At 43.3% G+C, this 19875-nt stretch overlaps 1 protein-coding gene across 5 annotated transcripts in view; it reads left to right on the top strand.

Annotated features, from left to right (window-relative positions):
* LOC118512277 (band 7 protein AGAP004871) overlaps positions 1-19875 on the top strand; it is a 63977-nt gene that overhangs the window by 40598 nt on the left and 3504 nt on the right. For 4 of the 5 annotated variants that reach the window (XM_036056470.1, XM_036056471.1, XM_036056474.1 and 1 more), the window contains 4 exons: positions 15512-15621; positions 18941-19013; positions 19251-19333; positions 19549-19808. In XM_036056470.1, the coding sequence (XP_035912363.1) occupies positions 15512-15621; positions 18941-19013; positions 19251-19333; positions 19549-19808 (526 nt within the window). Of the gene's footprint in view, positions 1-11686; positions 11720-15511; positions 15622-18940; positions 19014-19250; positions 19334-19548; positions 19809-19875 lie in introns of all 5 variants that reach the window. The other variant, XM_036056472.1, reaches the window with a different exon arrangement.

Consider the following 19875-nt stretch of genomic DNA (forward strand, 5'->3'; position numbering starts at 1 on the left):
CTTGGGTTGGGTTTGTTTGGCTCGGCCGTCGAAGGTTGGTGCTCCTGTCGGGTTCCGGCAATGCCATAGGGCGAGTAATAAATTCGCCCTGGCTTCGCCAGGTTCGCCACTCTCCGGCCTTGGCGGGTTTCCAAAACGTTGCCGAATAAGAAGGTCAGTCCGAATAAGGAGTTTCGAGAGGGATGAGTTTCGATAGTGATTTATCGCTAAGTAGTTGTGTACTGCAATTTGGTCAAACGTTTGCCTGCAGAAGTGTCTAAGATGTCCTCCGCATCACCGCATTCGTCTTATGCGTGTTAATGAGTTCTGCAAAGGCTGTGAGGGAAGGCTATGACCGTGACACATGGTGAAGCTCGATAGAGAAAGAAAGTAAGTCGCCTTTTTCGCTGAATCGTTGAGAAGTTTTCGAAGCTTTCGAAAGCTCAAAGCAGAAAACTTGTGACAGAGTGATTAGTAATCAGCGGGCAGAGAGGCAGGGCTTTTCATTAAGATCACAAGCTGTAATGACACAGCGATTTATGGAGCACGATTTGAACCAATTTGTTCCGTTTAACAGACATCCTTGAACCAGTGTAAGCGCAGTGGCTGCGATGGCGAGAACCGTTCTTTTGAGCTTGATAGGAATAATCAGTCATGACTTTGTGGAATTTCGTTTGAAACTTTTTTGCTCACGATTGCGTTTTGCTTGGATCGAGAAGTACTTGTGAAGCTTTAAATATAGGTACAAAATACTACCTCAAGCATTAAATGTAAATCAATGGAATATGGAGTAGAATCTGCGATATTCTAGATGTCTAAAGCGATATAGAAAACGGTCATTCTTTGTGACAAAAAACATGGTAGAAAAAATAATACAATAAAAACAGTGTTGATATTGTCAATGAAAGAGTTTCTGAGCTGAGTGACCCAACAAAAAGCCGATTAGATAATCAGAAACAGCTGAAAGTTGTAGTTGTCAAACAATCATTATCTTTTTTTCTGTTGAGTGTGAAGATAACCGAAACGAGAGTTGATTCTGCAAGTCACACGAATCACACGAATCGTGTCGCCCATCACATCCACCAAATGATTCACAGCCAAGCGTTACAACTGTTTGTAGATAACGGTGTTACACTGGACTTGAGTCCATCAGTCGTACGCAGTCACTCGAAGAAAGCGAGAGTGCAATCATGTCCGTAGAAGAAAGTCCCGCCATTATTATTGACAACGGCAGTCACACGGTGAAGGTGGGTTTCGCTGGCGAGGATGACCCGGCGGAGATTTTTCGTAACGTTGTGCAGTTATCGGAGAGCACGGATGGCGTCATCCGAAGTGTTGGTGTGGCGTCGAAACAGCCGTCGGGCCGTGCTGTCAGTCCGATTCAGCGAGGGCAGCCATGCGATTGGGATGCGCTGGAAAGGGTTTGGGAGTACACGTTCAAAGATGTGTTGAAGGTCGCGCCGGAAGATCACAACGTGCTGCTCACAGATCGACCGCTCGGGTGCAAGGCAAATCGTGAACGGGCCGTTCAAATAATGTTCGAAAAGTTCTCGACACCTGCCACTTACATGTCGATGCAAGCAACGCTGGCACTGTACGGGGCTGGGCGTACCAGTGGCACGGTGGTTGATGTTGGCGATGGGTGTACGAGTGTTGTACCCATCCACAAAGGCACTCCCGTCATCGAAGCTAGCACGAACGTTGATTTCGCTGGGTGCGATATGGTGGACTATCTGGCAGGTGCACTCAACGTAAGTGACCGAGAAGTAGCGCGACAGCTGATGGAAAAAGTGTGTGCAGTTAGTGCCGATATGGAAAAGGAAGTGATGAACAAAGTTGATTTTAAAGCATCCGATGGATCGGTCCTCAGCATTGGAGCAGAGCGATATCGATGTGGAGAGGCAATGTTTAATCCATCGGTCGTAGGTCACCGACAGATAACACCATTGCAAGAGCTAATTGCAGAAAGCGTGGCTTCTTGTAAGGAGGCCAGTCGGAAGGACCTCTATGCATACATCGTGCTTGCTGGTGGACCGACGATGCTGAATGGATTTCCGGACCGTTTGCAAAGCGAGCTGATGAAGCTGGTTCCATCCCAGTATCGATGCAAGGTGGTGACGACCCAGCAGCCGATAGTAACCGTTTGGGCTGGGGGATGCTTGGTCGCGCAAAGTCCCATGTTCCAGCAATCGTGGGTAACGAAGCAAGAGTATGAAGAATTCGGTGCTGATGTTATTCACCGGAAATGTGTTTAAGGTTGTGAGAGAATTTCATCTAGAAAGTGAAGTGTGTTGTGCAAGGCATTTTATCTTAGCGGAAGTAAGATATTTTTTTCGAACAAAACTACACGCCACAATCAAGATTGAATGGTGAAAAATAAAATGAAACGGCGATAATTCAACACATCTGTAGTTTTGTTTAATGTTTTATCGAGAGTAGGTTTTAGTGAGAGGGCTGATTCAGATTTAAAAAATTTAGATGTTATGGCGTTGATGATTAACGTCTATTTGAAAGTTTGTCGAAATCTGTGGATTCCCGAATTGAAATGAACAATCATCGTCACAATCAACCTCCCGTGTTACGTTCACCCATACTATACTGATACCACGTACTAATGCCGCACCTGTATTTTACCAAATTGTTGTCTGTTTTAAAATATCTTGTTTTATAATATGTCTAATGATCATAATAATCTGTTCTACCGAGGTGCTTGAGCATCAAAGCATATTCGACATTTTAGCATCAAATTATTCTTAAATTTACATTTTGTACGCAAATCGATTTTTATTGAATGTATTTGTGCTTAAAATAAATTAGTCAGCTGTAGGCTATTAATTTGGTACATTTTAGGCCATTCCGTAGAAAAAATAAACGAGTCAATGACCCCCAATACCTTGTATATACCATAAAAAAAATCCTTAAAAAATTGTCGTTTTTACTCATGATCTGGCCATTAATCTGGGAGCTTTATAAGCATACAAAATCACCTCCAGTTAAAGTTGAAGCATTTAAACAGTACATACTCGATATACAGCTTATGAGCTCTTATATGCAAAAAATAAAATGATATAATATGACCTATTGTGCTAACATGTTCCGATCGGACAACTCTTTGAATTTTTAAATTATTGAATTTTACATAGGCAAATATGTGCAAGAAATCAAGCGATATGTTACTTCTTATGAGTTTACTCCGTCCAATAATTTCACTTAGAGGAGGAATAAGCCTTCTTCTAAATTGGAACTACAACCTTGAATGGCCGCGGTCTGACATTTCAGGCTTTCTGTGACTTGATTTTAACCCGTACCAAGGTTATCAGCGCTGCGTACGGGGAGTCTGTCGGCAATCCATCCAATTTCAATCCATTTAGTGAGTTCTATTATTCAACACAGAACAGAAAGGGAACAGATTTCTGTTCTGTTCCATTTGCGTCCGATGATCACATGATCTTGATGCACCTTTTATCAAATAATGTATCGATCCATCTTGACTGTTTTCTATTTTATACTGTTTCTTACTACATTTTAAGATAGAGTTAGTATTGTAATAGAAGATTAGACAAAATGATGAGCGGAAGGATTGCAACTAATAGCGCAATAGTGTGTGAATTAGGAGAGCGTCCGTAGAAAGTGGTATTAGTGTATAAGATAAGTTCATCCCCCATGGTGTAATACGCATTGCCTATCTGAAGGCGCAACCAACGGTTCACAGCAAAACTGATCGTTTCATATCACTTAGGCCATAGCTGTTTTGTGTTAATGCCGGTTTACAGTACATATTATTCCTTCAATCTGTAAATTATGTCACAATGGAAATCTTAGTGGTTAGTGATGATTGTGACAATAATAGCATTCCGTAAAGTGATTTTGTCGCACTAAAGCCGTTTGCTCACTTATCACATCATTTCCGCTGAAGGAACTGAAAATTAGCGGTAAATAAAACGCCGGAAATTTATGGTTCCCAGCCAGCCGCGAGCTTAAAAGGGAATAAAATTCTCAAATAAATTGTTCCCATTTCCCTGCCCATGCCGAAACTGCCTTGCCAGATGACGAAATCAAACCGGATATCTAAATAGAAGAATTGAATCGAGGATGAAAATAACGAAAAAAAAAACGTAACGCAATCGAATTTAACTGATGGTGCTTGGCGAGAAGTAGCTTTTCATTATTTATTGCAACCGCGGGTTGAATGCTGCTGCCTGCCGGGGGGTGTGGGAAAAAAGGAAACTTATTCGATTTGGAGCGCATTGCCGTTATCGTTCAATTCAATTAAAAGTGGGCAAACCAAACGAACGAAGGCAATTTATTACCATTCGGTACCGTAAAATCCAATCATTTGCGGTCGAAGGAAATAACACTCGCACGGTCCAGGCAAGCCGTAATGACCGGCCTGCATGGCGGTGTGTGGGTATGGGTTTTTCCAAATGTATGAAGACTGTTGCAGTGGAAAATATCGTCGCGGCAACGAGGGGTTTCGTGGAAATGAGTGCGGTGAGCCACGGGTGAGGCCCATTTGAATGCTTGATGAAATGGTCGCCATTCTGATTGGTTCGGGACTATCAGTTGTGTGATGCGAACGCGCTCTGTGTTTTGGTGACACAGTTGTCAAGGTGATCGTAATTTCAGGATTGGAAAACTCGTGTCGTTGTCTGAATAGATGTGACTATACCGTGTGTGTTTCTGATGGTATAGGGGTGTACAATTCAGTGGCTCTTTGTACTTTGCGTGGATCAATACGACTCGGTTTGCTGCGTTTGTGCTGGGCTTTCAATATTTATATGATCACCTACCACCACAAATCTCTTGTCATATTATGTAACACACAAAATAGGCTTACAATTGATCATGCCTGACGGCATGGAATCCTCTTTGCAGTGCGGACGTGTAGATTTCGGTACGCTTGTGTTGCCGGATGTTGCGGGACTGCTCGACGGAGCGCACGTGAATTGAAATCCGCAAGAAAATGTAATAGAAAACGTGACGGTTATTTTTTCTGTGTGTGTGCCATTTTCTTGGTTCAGGAAGCACATCTTGCTTGGTGAGTGAGATTTTCCGTCGACAAAGGGGTATATTTGTGGCTAGTCGAATGCAGTCCTCCTTGGATGTGTGTGGCTGGGAATTGAATTCGGAATTCAATCTTCACATCTTCCGCTGAACTAGGAAATATTTCCGGGAGGTTTTTTATACATGTTATCTGAGCTGGTTTTGTATTGCAAAAAATAAAATAGCTGCTTATATTGCTATAAGATTTAATAAACTCAACACATCAGCTGACAATTTTTTAGCAATACGGCCAGGCTTTTATGTCTTTTTTTAGGTTTGGTTTACATTGATCATTGGAAAATGTTTTTATGTGCTAGAATCCAAGCATTTGAATTTGAGGAAACTGTCAACAATCGTATGTATTTATCAATTTATAGTATAAGTACATCTTTTTTTACCTGTCTTAAAGGCCTGCGTAGTCATGCCGACCATCTAATGGCCTATACGACTTAATGATACCATATTCAAGACTTTTCCAGACAACCTTGATAATTCCAGAAGAAAATAATTCTCCCAAGATGCTTGGTGACATCGAGAACAATTTTTTAGGGGCTCTATATGCTCTAAGCTCTTGGTTTTCACTCCTTTACTTTTCAACAGTTCATATTCGTAATGGCACATTTTGTTACTTTGGACTTGTATAGAGCGATCCAAAGTCTACCATATAATAGCTTTGGAAATACCATTAAAAAATCCTCCTGACAAGAGCATTCTCAACATCGAGGCCTTACCTCGGGTAGGGAGACTCTCGAAGCTCATTGTCAGATCAAGTCTTCTAGGCTAATGTCTCAAGTACTGATTTGGAATATTCGGATGGAATATGCTATACATCTCTTACATCATTTTGAAGTCGGAAGCATTCCCTTTGACGCGTGGGGAGACGCTCAAAACTCTTTGAATAAATGGAAGGCCAGATTTAGAGCTTCAATTTTCAATCAGTCAGCAAACTCTCTTTGACTGGCGAGAAAGTAAAGCTGTATTTAAGCAAATTTGGAATGATTCTTTTCCGTAACTGCTTGTAAATCTTGCAGTCTTTGCAAAATGCAGTGTTGGAGTATTTGATAATGTATGATTTGTTCTTGTTGCGGTTAGGAGATAACCATTAGACAAAATTAGACAAATGTCTTATCCGTACAACAGATACCTTCTACCCTATTAACATGTCCCGCTTAAAATGACAGAAAGCATTGTGGAACTATAAGGTACATGTTTAAATTTAACACTCTACTTCAAAGTGTCACTCAAGTTGAGATTAATTTTGATCAAATTAATCAAATTTTAAAATAAGTGAAAAGTATTGCATTCAACTTGCACATCGTAGCTGTGGTAGGACTATACAGTTCTTTAGGTTTCGTTATTTGTCAGATGAAGCCTCTTTTTTATAAGTTGATCTCTTTCTTGGCTTTTAATGTTGGAAAATTTTCGCATTTAATAAAATGCCAGCCTGACAAATTTCGTCAAACGTCCCTTCACTTGCTAATACACCGAAGTAATGTAGCCTGAAAGTGTGCAGCTGCCCTATAGTCCAGACGATGGCTGCCGCATTGCTACACTACTACACCAGCGCAGTACGAGGCATACTTTAATTAAATTATCCCCATCACCGTGAGCCCCGAACAAATGCGCGTGACGCAAAGAAGTGGGAACGAGGGAATGCAGGGCAGTTTCGTACCATTTTGTCTTCATCAAGTTCCGTTCGTCTTGTGATGAGAGGCCGGACGTTGGACACAGGCAGCCGCCAGTTCCTTCGTGTGGGTAAGCTTTTTCGGGCTAGCCAGTAATTAATTCAAATCTCCCTAATTACCGCAATTTGGCAACTTCGACCGCGTGTGTGTGTGTGCATGTTCGTGCACCAGAAAGATCGGTAGGAAGTCACTCAAAAGTTGTGCGCATATTAACCGACCGTGGTGCAAGTGATTCGTTTGAACGGTATGGTTTTATAGAAACAACCAGGCGCCTCCATCAACTGGAATACGGTGCTGGAAATTGTAGTCGTTCGGCAGCCGTTTCCCTGCCAGCAATTGTAGCACTCGGTAGCGATCTGATTAATGGGTGCACATAAACCTGAACAGCAAGCGGAAGACGGTAGCCGTTTGGTAAATAAGGTGGGTGCCGCCTCCCGAGTGCCTCGCCAATTCTTCTTCTGCACACATCGCACATAAATCAAGCAAACTTTCACCAATTACAATGTCAAAATTTTAAATTTTCCTCATCAGCAGACAGGAGATTTATCGCTGCCTAGCGGGCGCAACCAGCGTCAGGATAACTAGCGCCGGGAGTGGTGTAGGAAAAGCGTACTTTCACTCGGTGGCCGATCGGGCCCGGGGGAAATGGGTGAAGAAAAATGAGCATTCTGCTTCTTCGCACAAAATTTCGCAGCAGAAGAAGAAGCCAGTTCCGGTTGCTGCTGATGATGAATGGAAATCTTCGCATCACTCGCTTCGTATTGTGCCTAGACAGCGCAGAAAGGGGTTTTGCGCTCGGGTATTTAGAAAGTAGTCCAATTTGATGGATCACATCCGTGTGGCATGTGGTTGTAATGGTTCCGCTTTGGGACATTGAGATATCCTTGGCTGGGGGACGTAAATTCCGGTCCTTTTATGAAGGTTGTTCCGGTGTGATTACGCGCTCCCAGTACGACCTCGAGCTGCGCACGGCCAGATAACGTTTTTGTACAGAGACGCTGGAGGCAGCTGGAGGGGATACCTTACTGTGCCAATGATTATGAATGATCGCGATAAGCATCAGAACTCGTTATGCATCGTTATTGGGCGTCACTAGTGCGGCATAATATAGTGGGTCGCCTGGTCGCCTGTGGAGTTGTCGCACGATTGGTTTAAAACAGGACACATGGATCAACGAGCTCTTAGAGGGGGCTTTTAGAGGTATGGTGTGCCGTGGAAAACAAGACTTACAGGCAACAGTAACTTAATTGATGTCTTTCACCCACAAATAACTCCATTACCGGCAGAACATAGCCTAGGGGCCTTGGAATACAGAACCGTATAATTATTGACTCGTGGTCAATGTTGTGAAACTATGCTGCGGGAAAGTTGCCGACATGCAATCCCTTGTAAACGAATGCACGCTTAATGTCAGTGAATAGAAGCAGTTATAAACGATGATTAGTGTCCTGTACGGGTGTTTTTCGATGCCTTCATCTTTCGCTACATAGCTTCAGAACTAGCCTAATGAATCTGTCACGCAGAGCTGTTTGATGGTTATATAGACGTACTAGGTGTTCCAAACTGGAAGTTTTTCTTAGCTTGACAATGTAATGCTACAAAAACGTGATATTCAGAAATATTATACAGAACTTGAGAGACTCTTTGAAAGGTAGTGGAGTAAGTTGTTCTTTCGTCCCCGTCGATTGGCATGATTGTCACGAATCACGCCACATTGGATTGGTTCGCAAACATACTTTCTTATCTCTAATTGACAGTGTCACAAGCACACGGGATCCACCACTTTCTTCAGCCCCGTGTGCGTAAAGGGTGTTTCAATGCGATGGGAAACGCTTACCCAAAAGCACATACCATTCATCATTCGCTGCCATCACGCCCCTGTTGGAGCAAGCAGATCAAACACCGACCTACAGCTCTAATGTGTCTCATTATCGCGTCGTGTCGATCTAGCACCGTCCCTTCTAACGATATGGCCAAAAGTGTCTCTCGTTATTCAGATTTTCGGGGTGGCTCGGCCGGCTGCGTCTCTTTCCGTCTAATTAGGCTTCTAGTGCCCTAGGGGTGTGATCCCAAAGACAATCTTCAGCCCGGAAGGAATTTTTGATGGAACCTTGGCCAGCTCGCAGCAATCCCACAAGAGCGTTGTTTGGGCGGTGATTTTGTGAATCCTATTAATTTCCCTCATCGCCGTAACGTTCTATCCGTGTGCCAGGAAACACAAATGTCCCCTCGATGTCGATCGACGAACGGTGAGAGCAGTCTCTTGAGTGGGCTCCATCTACAACTGTTGGAAACGCTGGTAGGACGTGGAAGGACGTCTAAGCCACAAGGACAGGTTCGGTACGGACGTAACGGCGTGACGACCATTTCTATGGGTAATATCATTTTAATTGCGTCTTCATTTACGTAATCTATGCTTGCGGAAGGCTCCAGACCGTTCAACCACAATCGTCATTAAGCATATCAGCAGCAGCAGCAGCAGCAGACAGAAGATTGGGTTTTATTTCAAGGAATCGGCAATGGTGTGATGGGACACACAACAACTGCAGCTTATCGAACATTGACTAGACGGTTCTAATTTGTGGTGTGTTTAGAATCTGGACGGGTACGAAAAAAGCTTTCCGATAATTGACATGCTGATATTTATAGCTTGTAGCTTCATACGTATGAAGTACATATAGCTTCCTAATAGTTGGCGTGGCTTTCTCGCTACGACTCCAAAATCGAACATAAAAGAATGAAAAATCAGGAAAAATTCAGTCTCAAAATACGGTTCTGTCCTGTATTTTAAAAAGTATTCAAAACTTTGTCATTTGAAGAAAAAGCGAATAACAACCCGGGTTCCACTCTCGCTTTGAACCACACTCTAAAAGGTTTCACAAGTGCTTGGCAAGTCACTGTACCGTTGCCAGCGTGCGTTCGCTTCGTATCCCTGCGAATAATGTGAATCATGGAGTACGGGTTCAGAAATGGAATTATGCTTTCTTGCATGAGATATGTATTTGTGATTGTCCTAGCAGCTGAAAGGATCATCATCAGCAAAAGGGGAAAAGTTGAAAGAGTCTCCATCGCCGTCGTCGTCGTCGTTTCGTGTACCATATACTTTACCATTTGTTTGGACACTCTTCACGCAGGTTCTGGGGCCTCTCATATATAAAGAAGAAAAAAAAAAAAAACATTCTTCAAGTTGGGTACGGTTGGGCTTCGCATGTCCCTTCACCACTGGCTCTTGATGCCTGTTTGCTCCAATTTTCTGAAGCATCCACCCGGCTGAAGCATTCGGGATCAGGCGAAGCTGTACCTCGCACAAGAGAAATAGCTTTTATTCGTCAAAAAAAGAAACGTAGGGAAAGACAAGGTTTTTCTTTTTCGCTGAACCGTACTGATCGCTTACAATGAAGGACTGAAAGCTATGAGTTCTGTTTTTCTTTTCGTGTTTCTTCTTGAGCATAGATGAATGAGGATGTCTACCAAGCCCAGCAACACTCAAAAACTCTCCTCAAGATTGGCAGCACCGGCTGTGGAGGGAAAAATGGAAACGGAATCCTTTTGCTAACGTGCAACGCAATTTATTTACCTTTTCAATGAAAGCTGTGTGCGAGGGTTTCTCCGTACGGGATATAAACATTGGCCACATCGCTTCCAGGAGATCGAAACCAAGTCCCTGGGTGATACATTGAGCTTGGTCGATGTACAAATAGTTTGGGCTTTGTGTGTTGTGAGCGAACGATACTTGCGGTAAAATGTATCACAAAATTTCGTACTTTGGAGGTGAGAGGATTTACCGACATGCTCAAGAAGAATGAAAACTTCACGAATTAAATTTATCAGCATGATGTTAAATGATTAGCAATTCTTTCGCGTACATTTCTTCAGAATATACAAAACCCCGCTAAGATTGCCATACTTATTCATCCCCACGGTGACAGCGAATAGCGCTAGAAACCAAATCTATTTGTGCAGCTCAAACAAATCTCGACACTCCCCCGGCAAAAGGCCGCAAAAAAAGTAAAAGGCTTGCATTCCACGAAGTCATTCCCATGCTGCTGCGGGATTGGCGCAAATAAATATGCCAAATAAACAGGGCCGCTAACAACCGCCGGCATGTGGGAGTAATTCATGCCCGATACAAGGCAAGGAATGGCAGCGAGTGCATCATGCTTGGCCGGTGCAGCCCTTTGTGCACATAATTCTTGTGCTGAAATCCGAACCGCACCAGGCAATGCAAGTCCGATAAAGTCTTGTGGCTTAAGAAGCAGTCGGTGTGGATTGGAAGAACAAGTAAAGGTTGTAGAAGAAAATGGAATTTCTGTCTCGGGTCGCAAAATGGAATGGTTTGAAAAGGCGCACCGTGTGCATACGTGCATCGCGAGCTGGTAGCTGGTAACGAGCGCTTGAAAGCAAATGTTTGTTATTTCTGCAAAGATGTAGTGCTCACTAGTCGTTGGGTTAAGTTGTGGCGCGAGATTTCCACACAAAGGAGAATGCTGCAGTTCAGATTTGGAAAATTTGGAAGGGAGTTTTGAGCTCTGCAAGCTAGTTCCAGTTTCATCCTTCTTCGGTTAGCTATTTAAATTAAAGATGTAGCCATTATTGCTGTCACAAAATAGACAAACTGTTATGGTTTAAAATGGAGCGAGCGATCGTTTAACATTATCTTATTGGCCAATTTAAGTTTCTTCAACGCCCTGTATACCCTCATGCTGACACCAGGACACACACATCAACAGTCAGTCACACTGTACCCAATCATAACCCACACGCTACCCACCGTATTTGGCCCCCCCTATTCGATGCCATCTGAATCCATTGAACGCTTCCATTCCGAAACACCGTACAATTCCTGCAAATGCCAAATTTGACCCAACCCATCAACCCACCGAATCGAAGCATTTCGAAATTATGCTACCGCAAAATTAATCATCGAAAAACTAACTCATCTTTTCATCTCTTGCATCTCACTGTTTTGTTTTCTTTAGATGTTAAAATGAAAAACACACTTTTGCTCTACGGTAAGTGGTGACGGCCGAAGGGTGAGGGTCGACGGATCGGTGGATTTCTCGGCCCATTAAAGCGTGACTGTCCTGACACCACAAATCTATGGCTTGTGGCCAGTGGCCAGGTTTCGCTCCGGTGGCCAATTTTCCCACCGTTTTTTTTTCTCCAAAATTGTTTCGATTCTTCTCTTTCATCTCTCCCTCTATCTCTCGCTGTATGTGACCCGTAACTTGCCCATCGCTCTGGGATCGCTCTTGGAAATTCGCTCGGTGTCTCGGTGTGCACAATTTACTAAATTCATCAACATAAAATAAAAACGCATCTCGCGACCATCGGCTCTTATGACTTGCACCGGTCCAATCTTCCCCATCTCCGACATTGGCATCTCCGATTCGCATTGTCTGCAGGAAGTACGTAAAGCTCTTATTACTCGCAGTTGACGTAGTTAACACACCATTTGTTCCATAGTACTACCTGGTTGATTCCACTCTTCTTGTTCATCTACTTGTTCTTCTTCTACTTCTTCATCATCATATTATTCTTCTTCTTCTTCTTGTTCCTCTTCTTCGAATCCTTGCATATGTATTATGTCCCCGTGTATTGTCCCGTGCATAGCACACCGCTCGTACCGTATGGTTCCAGCAAGAAAGTACGATCGATCTCCAACTCCAGCACACACCAATCCACATAGTTTATATAGCACCAGCGTGAATTACAACATCGTGCATGACAGATAACTACCGTCCCACGTGTGTGTGTTTTAAGTTGTCGCGTAATACTCCCAAACCTCTATATGTGTTGTATCACTATTTAACCACACCTTACAGATGACAGTTTTGCTGGGTTGGTGCAGTAATAAAAATAAATGAGTTTAAGCTATTTTCGTTACATTTTATTTCAATGCATGGTAGTTTGTAGCCTTATCAAAATTACGGGTTAAAGTTTTATACAAATATATATATGTGTGTGTCTTACGATAATATTGCACCAAAATTTCCAACATCTTGTTGTTGTTTTGTCACATCATATTACGATTCACAATTTCAATGATAAATAAGGTCCACAAATAAACCAAAATTGTTCAAATTGTTAATCTAAATTTAAAATTTCGGGTTTATATTTTCAAATGATCCAACCAAAAACACGTTTAAACATAATCCACACCATCCATGTCACTCAATCAAACTGAAGTAAACTCAACAAAACATATAAAAATGCCAAGCGCATATGCAAATTCTCTTTACAATCTTATTTAAAACGTCTTCAACGGATAAACAATTTCTTATTCCCCTACAATCGAGCAATTGTTGCGAAAATATCAATTGCATGCTTTCAAAGCGTCCCTATTTCACCTTGAAGTAATTGACAATAAATTACACCATTTGCTAGTCAGTTCCTGCACAGGTAGTAAACTTCGTGGCGTAACTTAATTGCAACGACCGTTGTAACTGGTACTATTGTCAAACAGTCCCTCAGATATTACTCCAAAGTCCTATCTAGCTTTGTTGGCTTTCCTTAAACGTGGATCCTTCAGTTGCTGCCAGGTTCAATTATGGGATTTTTATGAAAATTTACGGTACGAGCCCTATTGCTCGCTTGCTGCTTCCTTCAATGAATGCTATGATGAGGCGAAAGTGATGGGAGTTTATACTAGCCCGGGAAAGCGCTGTGTCTGTGACGCGAAACGGTCGTTAAATGAACGCCTCCGAAGGTCTTCCAAGAGTGCGTCCGGAGAAGTGAAAGCTGGATAAAGTATTTCATTTAATTCACCGTGGAACATTTTTCCTTTTTTTGGGCGATTTTTTCCTGCAAAAGAATCAAGCCGTGTCCGGGGGGTACTAAAGCTTTTGGGTATTAAAGATTCCCGGGCGTTGGTTGGGTGCTTTAAGTTCTTCAACTGTACATGGCCAGTTTGTTGCGTGATGGTGGTTGGTCAGCGATTGGAGGCCGCTTGGTCTTTGGCTGTGCGGGGAAAGATCCTTTTGAAGTGGATTGAGATTATTTGTGGAAATGTTAATTGTGTATTTCGATATTCGATTTACGAGGCTTTGTGGTTTGTTCCATTAGTCTTGCCAAATTACTTCGCCGACGAAATAATGCTTTTTCCTTGAGTACCGCGTGTGCCCATTCCGGCCCCATCGATCATCAATATGAGCCAGGGCACAGTTCACAAGCGCGCCCAGCTTTCCAGTTTACTTTGGAAATTAAATTCTGTTTATCTTTGTGGCAACTTTCTGCCTCGGTGGCCGTTTATAAGCTGGTCGTTTCGTTGCCGTCAAGCCAAAACACACACCGACGGCAAAAAGCTGTCAACGTTAAAGTTTGGCCACCATTCCGCTCCGAAAGCGGGCTGATACGAATCGACACTGGAAGATGATGCAACGGTGTCTATGCAAACGCAAACGTTTTTCGGTGGTTTTTTGGGGTCATAATGGCGATTTTTGGGAGGGCCGGAGGGACTGGTCTCAACATAAATCCACTTTCCTGCAACAGCAGCAACTGAACTGAGCCCAAGTTTTCATAGTCACAGGGACAAACACAGAAACTGTTAAATAGCAGGCAGTGCGGGATAAAAAGTCGACGCGATCGACGTGGTGCGATGTGCGGGCTGCATACTTTCAGGAGTGATTTACTGGCGTACAGTGAGGAAGGAGCGTAAAAAGTTTCAATTCCGGTTTGATGTTTGCTTTTTCGGGTGGTTTTTTGTTTTGTTTGCCCGCTTGAATTATGGGTGTGTGTGTGTGCTGGTGTGATCTAGAAATAGAGCCCATAACAAAAGGTGGCAAAGATGCGAGGGGGAACAACAAGCCAGCAACAGTAACGTAATACGATTCGACTCGTTTAGAATAATGCCTTTTTAAAGCATGCCTTTAAGAAAACAACGATGGCTGAAGGTGGATTTTGAATAGCCAATGGGGATCAGTAATCATTTGCTGGAACGAAATAGTAACTTTAATTTGTAGCTTTTGAGTGGTAATTGTAGCTAACTTCCCCAGGTTCAATGTATCTGTTTAGTAGCAATGTCAGTTATCTGGTTGACACTAGTGGTTTTCCCCAGTTATAATTAATGTTGACTTAAAATTGTGTTACTTAGTATAGTTAAGATATAGATAATTTGCAAAAATCCAATCCTTGTGTTCAATGATGTAAAGGTTCCAGTAAATTGTTTTTCAACGATAATGTCATTAACTGTAATTTACCGGTTTTGTTTGAAAACATTAGCACTAAACTATTATTACCGGCAGTGAAGCAAACTTGAAAACTGTTATTCTTTTGAAACAATCGTAATCAAGCTCCTAACCCTGGTCTGCTGGTGTGACAGATCCAATCAACGCAAAGTGACCGATTGTAAAGTCGGCGCAACATGTTACACCTCTCTGGCTTTACCTAATGTAAAACACTTGTCACACATGCGACCATTTTGCGTACCGGCAAAGTGACAGGCTGGGTGTGAACCATCGCCTTGTAGCAATTACCCGCTCGAATTGGCTGAGTGGTAAAAAAGGATGTTCTCACCAGCAGCAGCAGCACCACCACCAACACTAGTGGCAGCCGTGGTAGAAGTTTTTCGAAAGAACAACCGCACCAGCCAATGCCAATGGTGGAAAATCTAATAAAAGTTTTTCACTTTACGTTTGGGTGTGTGTGTGTGCCACCACACACATACACACACTCACAAACAACCTTCAACGGTTTCTTGCGCTAGTCGTACCACGTCTTAACCTTCTTTCTTTGTATCGACGTTATTCTCGCGTTGTGTCAGCCCTCTTCCAGTTGACTCACACTCTGCTTGTACTATCTTTCAGCCGAGGATGACACGAACGGCGAAGCATCGACCTGTGGCCGTATCCTGATATTTCTATCCTGGGTGCTCGTCGTCCTGACAATGCCGTTCAGCCTGCTCGTCTGCTTCAAGGTAAGAGCCGGGGCTTCAGCCAAATTTCGACCAAATTTTCCACTATCATTCCAACTCATTGTTGGTGGGCGCGATCGAGACGCAGACGAGACGAGGGTACGCAGAAGAGACAGGGAATCAAATTTAAATTTCGGTCCTTAGTCAGGCTTCCACGTGGTTTGCATATCACCACACACACACACACACACACACATACACAAGCACACGCATGTTTCCCAACACGTGGACACATACACGCACGTGCTATCCACCATGCCGACCGTGTAAACCGCAAAACTCGTCCGAACGGTGGAAAACTAGACGGGAAATTGCTCTCATTTTGAGAGCGCACATCTATTTTCCCAGCGCAACTTCCCTCCCTTCCCAAAAGCTTCCTTTGGCCAACCAAAACTCGAGTTCGGGACTGCCGAACTACCGAACGGGGTAGGACACCGTGGAAACCGTAAGGGTGGACTGGCTAAATGAAGTGTGAACTTAAATAAAGTGACGGACGATGTGAATATGAAAATACCGCCCGGACCGGCAAACAATTTCGCTCCTGCCACTAACCACTAACCGTCGATGGTGTGCCACTGCTGCTGCTGCTGGTGAGGCCGGAAGGAAAGAAAAGAAAACAAACCGAATGCTTTATGGGTGCGTATAATGCACGCGAATAAAATGGTTCGAGGCGCCCTTCGGGACGGAAACTCGAATGTTTGGAGGGGAACAGGCTCATGCTGATTGTGCAACAGATTTATTGACTTAAGATGAATGATTCGGTACCGGAACATAATGATGGGGTTAAAAATTTGAATGGCTTGGAAGCATGTGGAGAATTCGTTCGTGAGAAAAATCCAATTAGGGAAAGAAAAATGTGTTGAAATGTTGCTTACTATGTAGTTGCTAGGGGCTGAATCACTGATAAAGACTTGTAAGTTCTATACGGGCAACTGCTCAGTGCGGACATGGTGTGACTATCGTTGGTATACAAATAGGATTGTGACTGACTATGACCATGTGATAATAAAAACTATGTTAAAACTACAAATGGGGACAAGGAGCGTACTCCTTCGTTGTCTGCTCATTAGGATCGAACAAAATACTTTATAGTCCTGCAAAAAAAAAACGAGGTAGTCCTGCACAATTCAAGTAAAAGTAACCTAAATAACAAGAAAGAATAAGAAAGTGGTCCCGCTTTAATGGAGGCAGCATGAGTAAGAAAAGGTGTAAGAAGAAACCGCCCCATTTTATTGAAAAGTCGAGTTTTTCAAAAGGCATTTATGGACAGAACAGGACCGTTTAGTGTTGTACCGGGTGCCCGAAGCTCAGAAAGACACCTTACATGCTAAACATGTTAGAGCGATACATCGAATGAGCATCCCGAATGGCAAGGAGGTGACTGTGGCAAACACCATCGTCCGGATGTGTTTCATCCATAACAAATGGTGCAGAGCAGAGATAACTAGGGTGATCCTTGTCATTGATGCAAATCCCGACTGTAGCGGTGGTTATGTCCTCTGTAAAAGAAAATCCTACCGCAACATGTAGTAGATCATCATTGGAAGCTGAAACAGACCAAGTTGTCGAGGCGCAATGTCGTGACGATCTGTTCTTGGCAAAAATCATCTATACCACTTACTTTCGACATCATTGTTGGTTATCTGGGAATATTTCGTAAAATGCTCGAGGAGGTATAAGAATCCGGTAGATCCCTAAGCAACAGCAACCTTTCTTGTATCAACTGACATGGGAATGCAAGAAAAAAAACTTCTGGGTGACGAGTCTACAGCCACCAACATAAATAATGGCTAAGGCAGCAATAATTATTTCAATTCATGATATCTATTGCCAGAATTGCCAGTTGTCCGGGGTTTTTACAGATTTCCTGAACGAACTCAAACACTAATAGTGAAAAATAGTCAATATCGTTAATGGTATGGAGTTTTCCTTCTGGACCTGCTGAAGGATGAACTGACACAAGCATCTTCCTAGAAGGGCATCCTCTTCACGTGACCCAACCATTGTATCCTTCCGATTGTGGACACCGTCAGGATATATCTGTGAGATGATGAAATTAACGGCAAGAGAAAAAGAATTAACGGCAAGAGAGAGAGATAGAGAGAGAGAATGATCATACGATAACGGCAAGAGAGAAGGAATGAGAAAAATAGAGAGAGAGCGGTGCTAAGCACCCTATATAAGGGGAGATGATCGATCGGACAGGCAGTCGAAAATAGGTCGAGCAGAATAAACCACTAAATAACGTTTAGCTGTGTTTCACTTCTTACATATCTTCCCCACCAAAAATCTTATCTAGCACGTCGTGCTCACTCCTTTTCTGTAGAGAGTCCTTAGCACCCGCCATTCGAAATGGTGAGTTCATTGGCGTCCTCTGTTACTTCTGTAGTCCAGAGCTGGTCTTTGAGCTAACAGAGGACTGAGTAGTCCAGAGCTGGTCCTTAGAGGACCCTCGAACGGATCAGTGTACTTTATAATACGAATTTTCTGTGCCTTGGACCGTTTTCTCTCATTCAGGACTGATCTTCCAGCTGCTGTGGGTTTAATAATGTTAAGGAACCCAGAAATAGCAACCAAAGCCTCACGAGGCTGCAGTGCCTGAAAAGAAGGACATAATTTGATTTCAGTGTCTTATACAACTAACCTTCAAACACATTTGTTAAATGGTTTAAATGCATTAGATTTCAATCGAAACAATCGAAACTAATTACTGATATGAATCTGGATAATTTCAAAACTAGTTCAGATGATTCTGGCGGTAATTCTTTTTTCTTGGTCTACCGGCCTCTTAGGTCATGCCTGCCATTCCTGGTAGAAACGACGGCGGCGCCGTTTTTCACATGGCAGGAACCTGGTTCAAATCCCGTCCGAACCGTCCCACCGTAGTGGGATTCAATTACGATGCATAAAAAAGTCTAGTAAGCCAGAAAAAGCAGGCATGACTCAAGAAACCGTTAAGCCAAGAAAAAAATTAGTTATAGAAAAAGAAAGAACAGTTAAAGCAAAAAAAAACGATCAACCCGATACTAAGTAAAAAGATTTCAGTAAAAGATTTATTTATTTAATTACCCACGTTTTACTGACAACCGCAAAAACCGGTATGTCATATTCCACCTGGCAGTGGATGGTGTTGACATCTTTAAAAGCATCCCCTAAAGTGTAGCGTTTATGGACAAATTGCACCAATTTTCAATTAGACAGCAGCTTGAAGTTAGGAAAAACCCGTCTGTCTCGTCGCGTGGGTAATTTGGGAATAATTTAAGCTCGCCATTACACCTTCCGCTTTCCGGTAACCATTCTTCTCCTTTCTTACGGTCGGCAGGTGGTGCAGGAATACGAACGAGCCGTAATATTCCGATTAGGTCGGCTGATGCAAGGAGGCGCCAAAGGACCAGGTAAATTACCCGGAACAATTTTCCACCACGCTCCAATTTTCCCAACTCCCCGGCCAGTGATTGCTGCCCGACCAGGGTATTTGGCACAAGAAGCTACAAGAAAAGGGCGAACGTTATTTTCCCGCTCGGAAGTACTTAGCATATTAATTGATTCACACCTTAATTGTATTTTCCCGTGTTGCTTTCGGTTCTGTCTTTAAATTTTTTGTCTTTCCATCCCATTGTGCGTCCTCGTAGGTATCTTCTTCATACTGCCATGCATCGATGCATACGCGCGTGTTGATCTGCGAACGCGAACGTACGATGTACCACCGCAAGAGGTAAGTAGCGTAGCTGGTGCCAGCCAGGGCGCATTACGCAAATGCAACAGATAACACTGATTGGTGATCCGTATCGGGAAGCACCTTGTTTACTGATTCCATTTTCATCTCATTCCCTATCTTCCCTTTGATCTGGCTCTTTTGGGTGTGCGTATGTTGGTGGGTTTTCTTTTCGACAAACGTCTCCGATCGTCGACTCCTCTGGTGACCGAAAGGTTTTGACGAAGGACAGCGTCACCGTGTCGGTAGATGCCGTGGTGTACTATCGTGTGTCGAACGCCACCGTTTCGATTGCGAATGTCGAGAATGCGCATCACTCGACCCGCCTGCTGGCCCAGACCACGCTTCGCAACACGATGGGTACCCGGCATCTGCACGAAATTCTCAGCGAGCGAATGACAATCTCGGGCAGCATGCAGCTTTCGCTGGACGAAGCGACCGAAGCCTGGGGCATCAAGGTGGAGCGCGTCGAGATGTAAGTATCGTCTAGGCTACCGGCCATTGTCCTCCGTTTGCGTGATGAGTTCACAGTTCGATATTTC

The sequence above is a fragment of the Anopheles stephensi genome, chromosome 3 (assembly GCF_013141755.1).
Source record: "Anopheles stephensi strain Indian chromosome 3, UCI_ANSTEP_V1.0, whole genome shotgun sequence".
Taxonomy (NCBI): domain Eukaryota; kingdom Metazoa; phylum Arthropoda; class Insecta; order Diptera; family Culicidae; genus Anopheles; species Anopheles stephensi.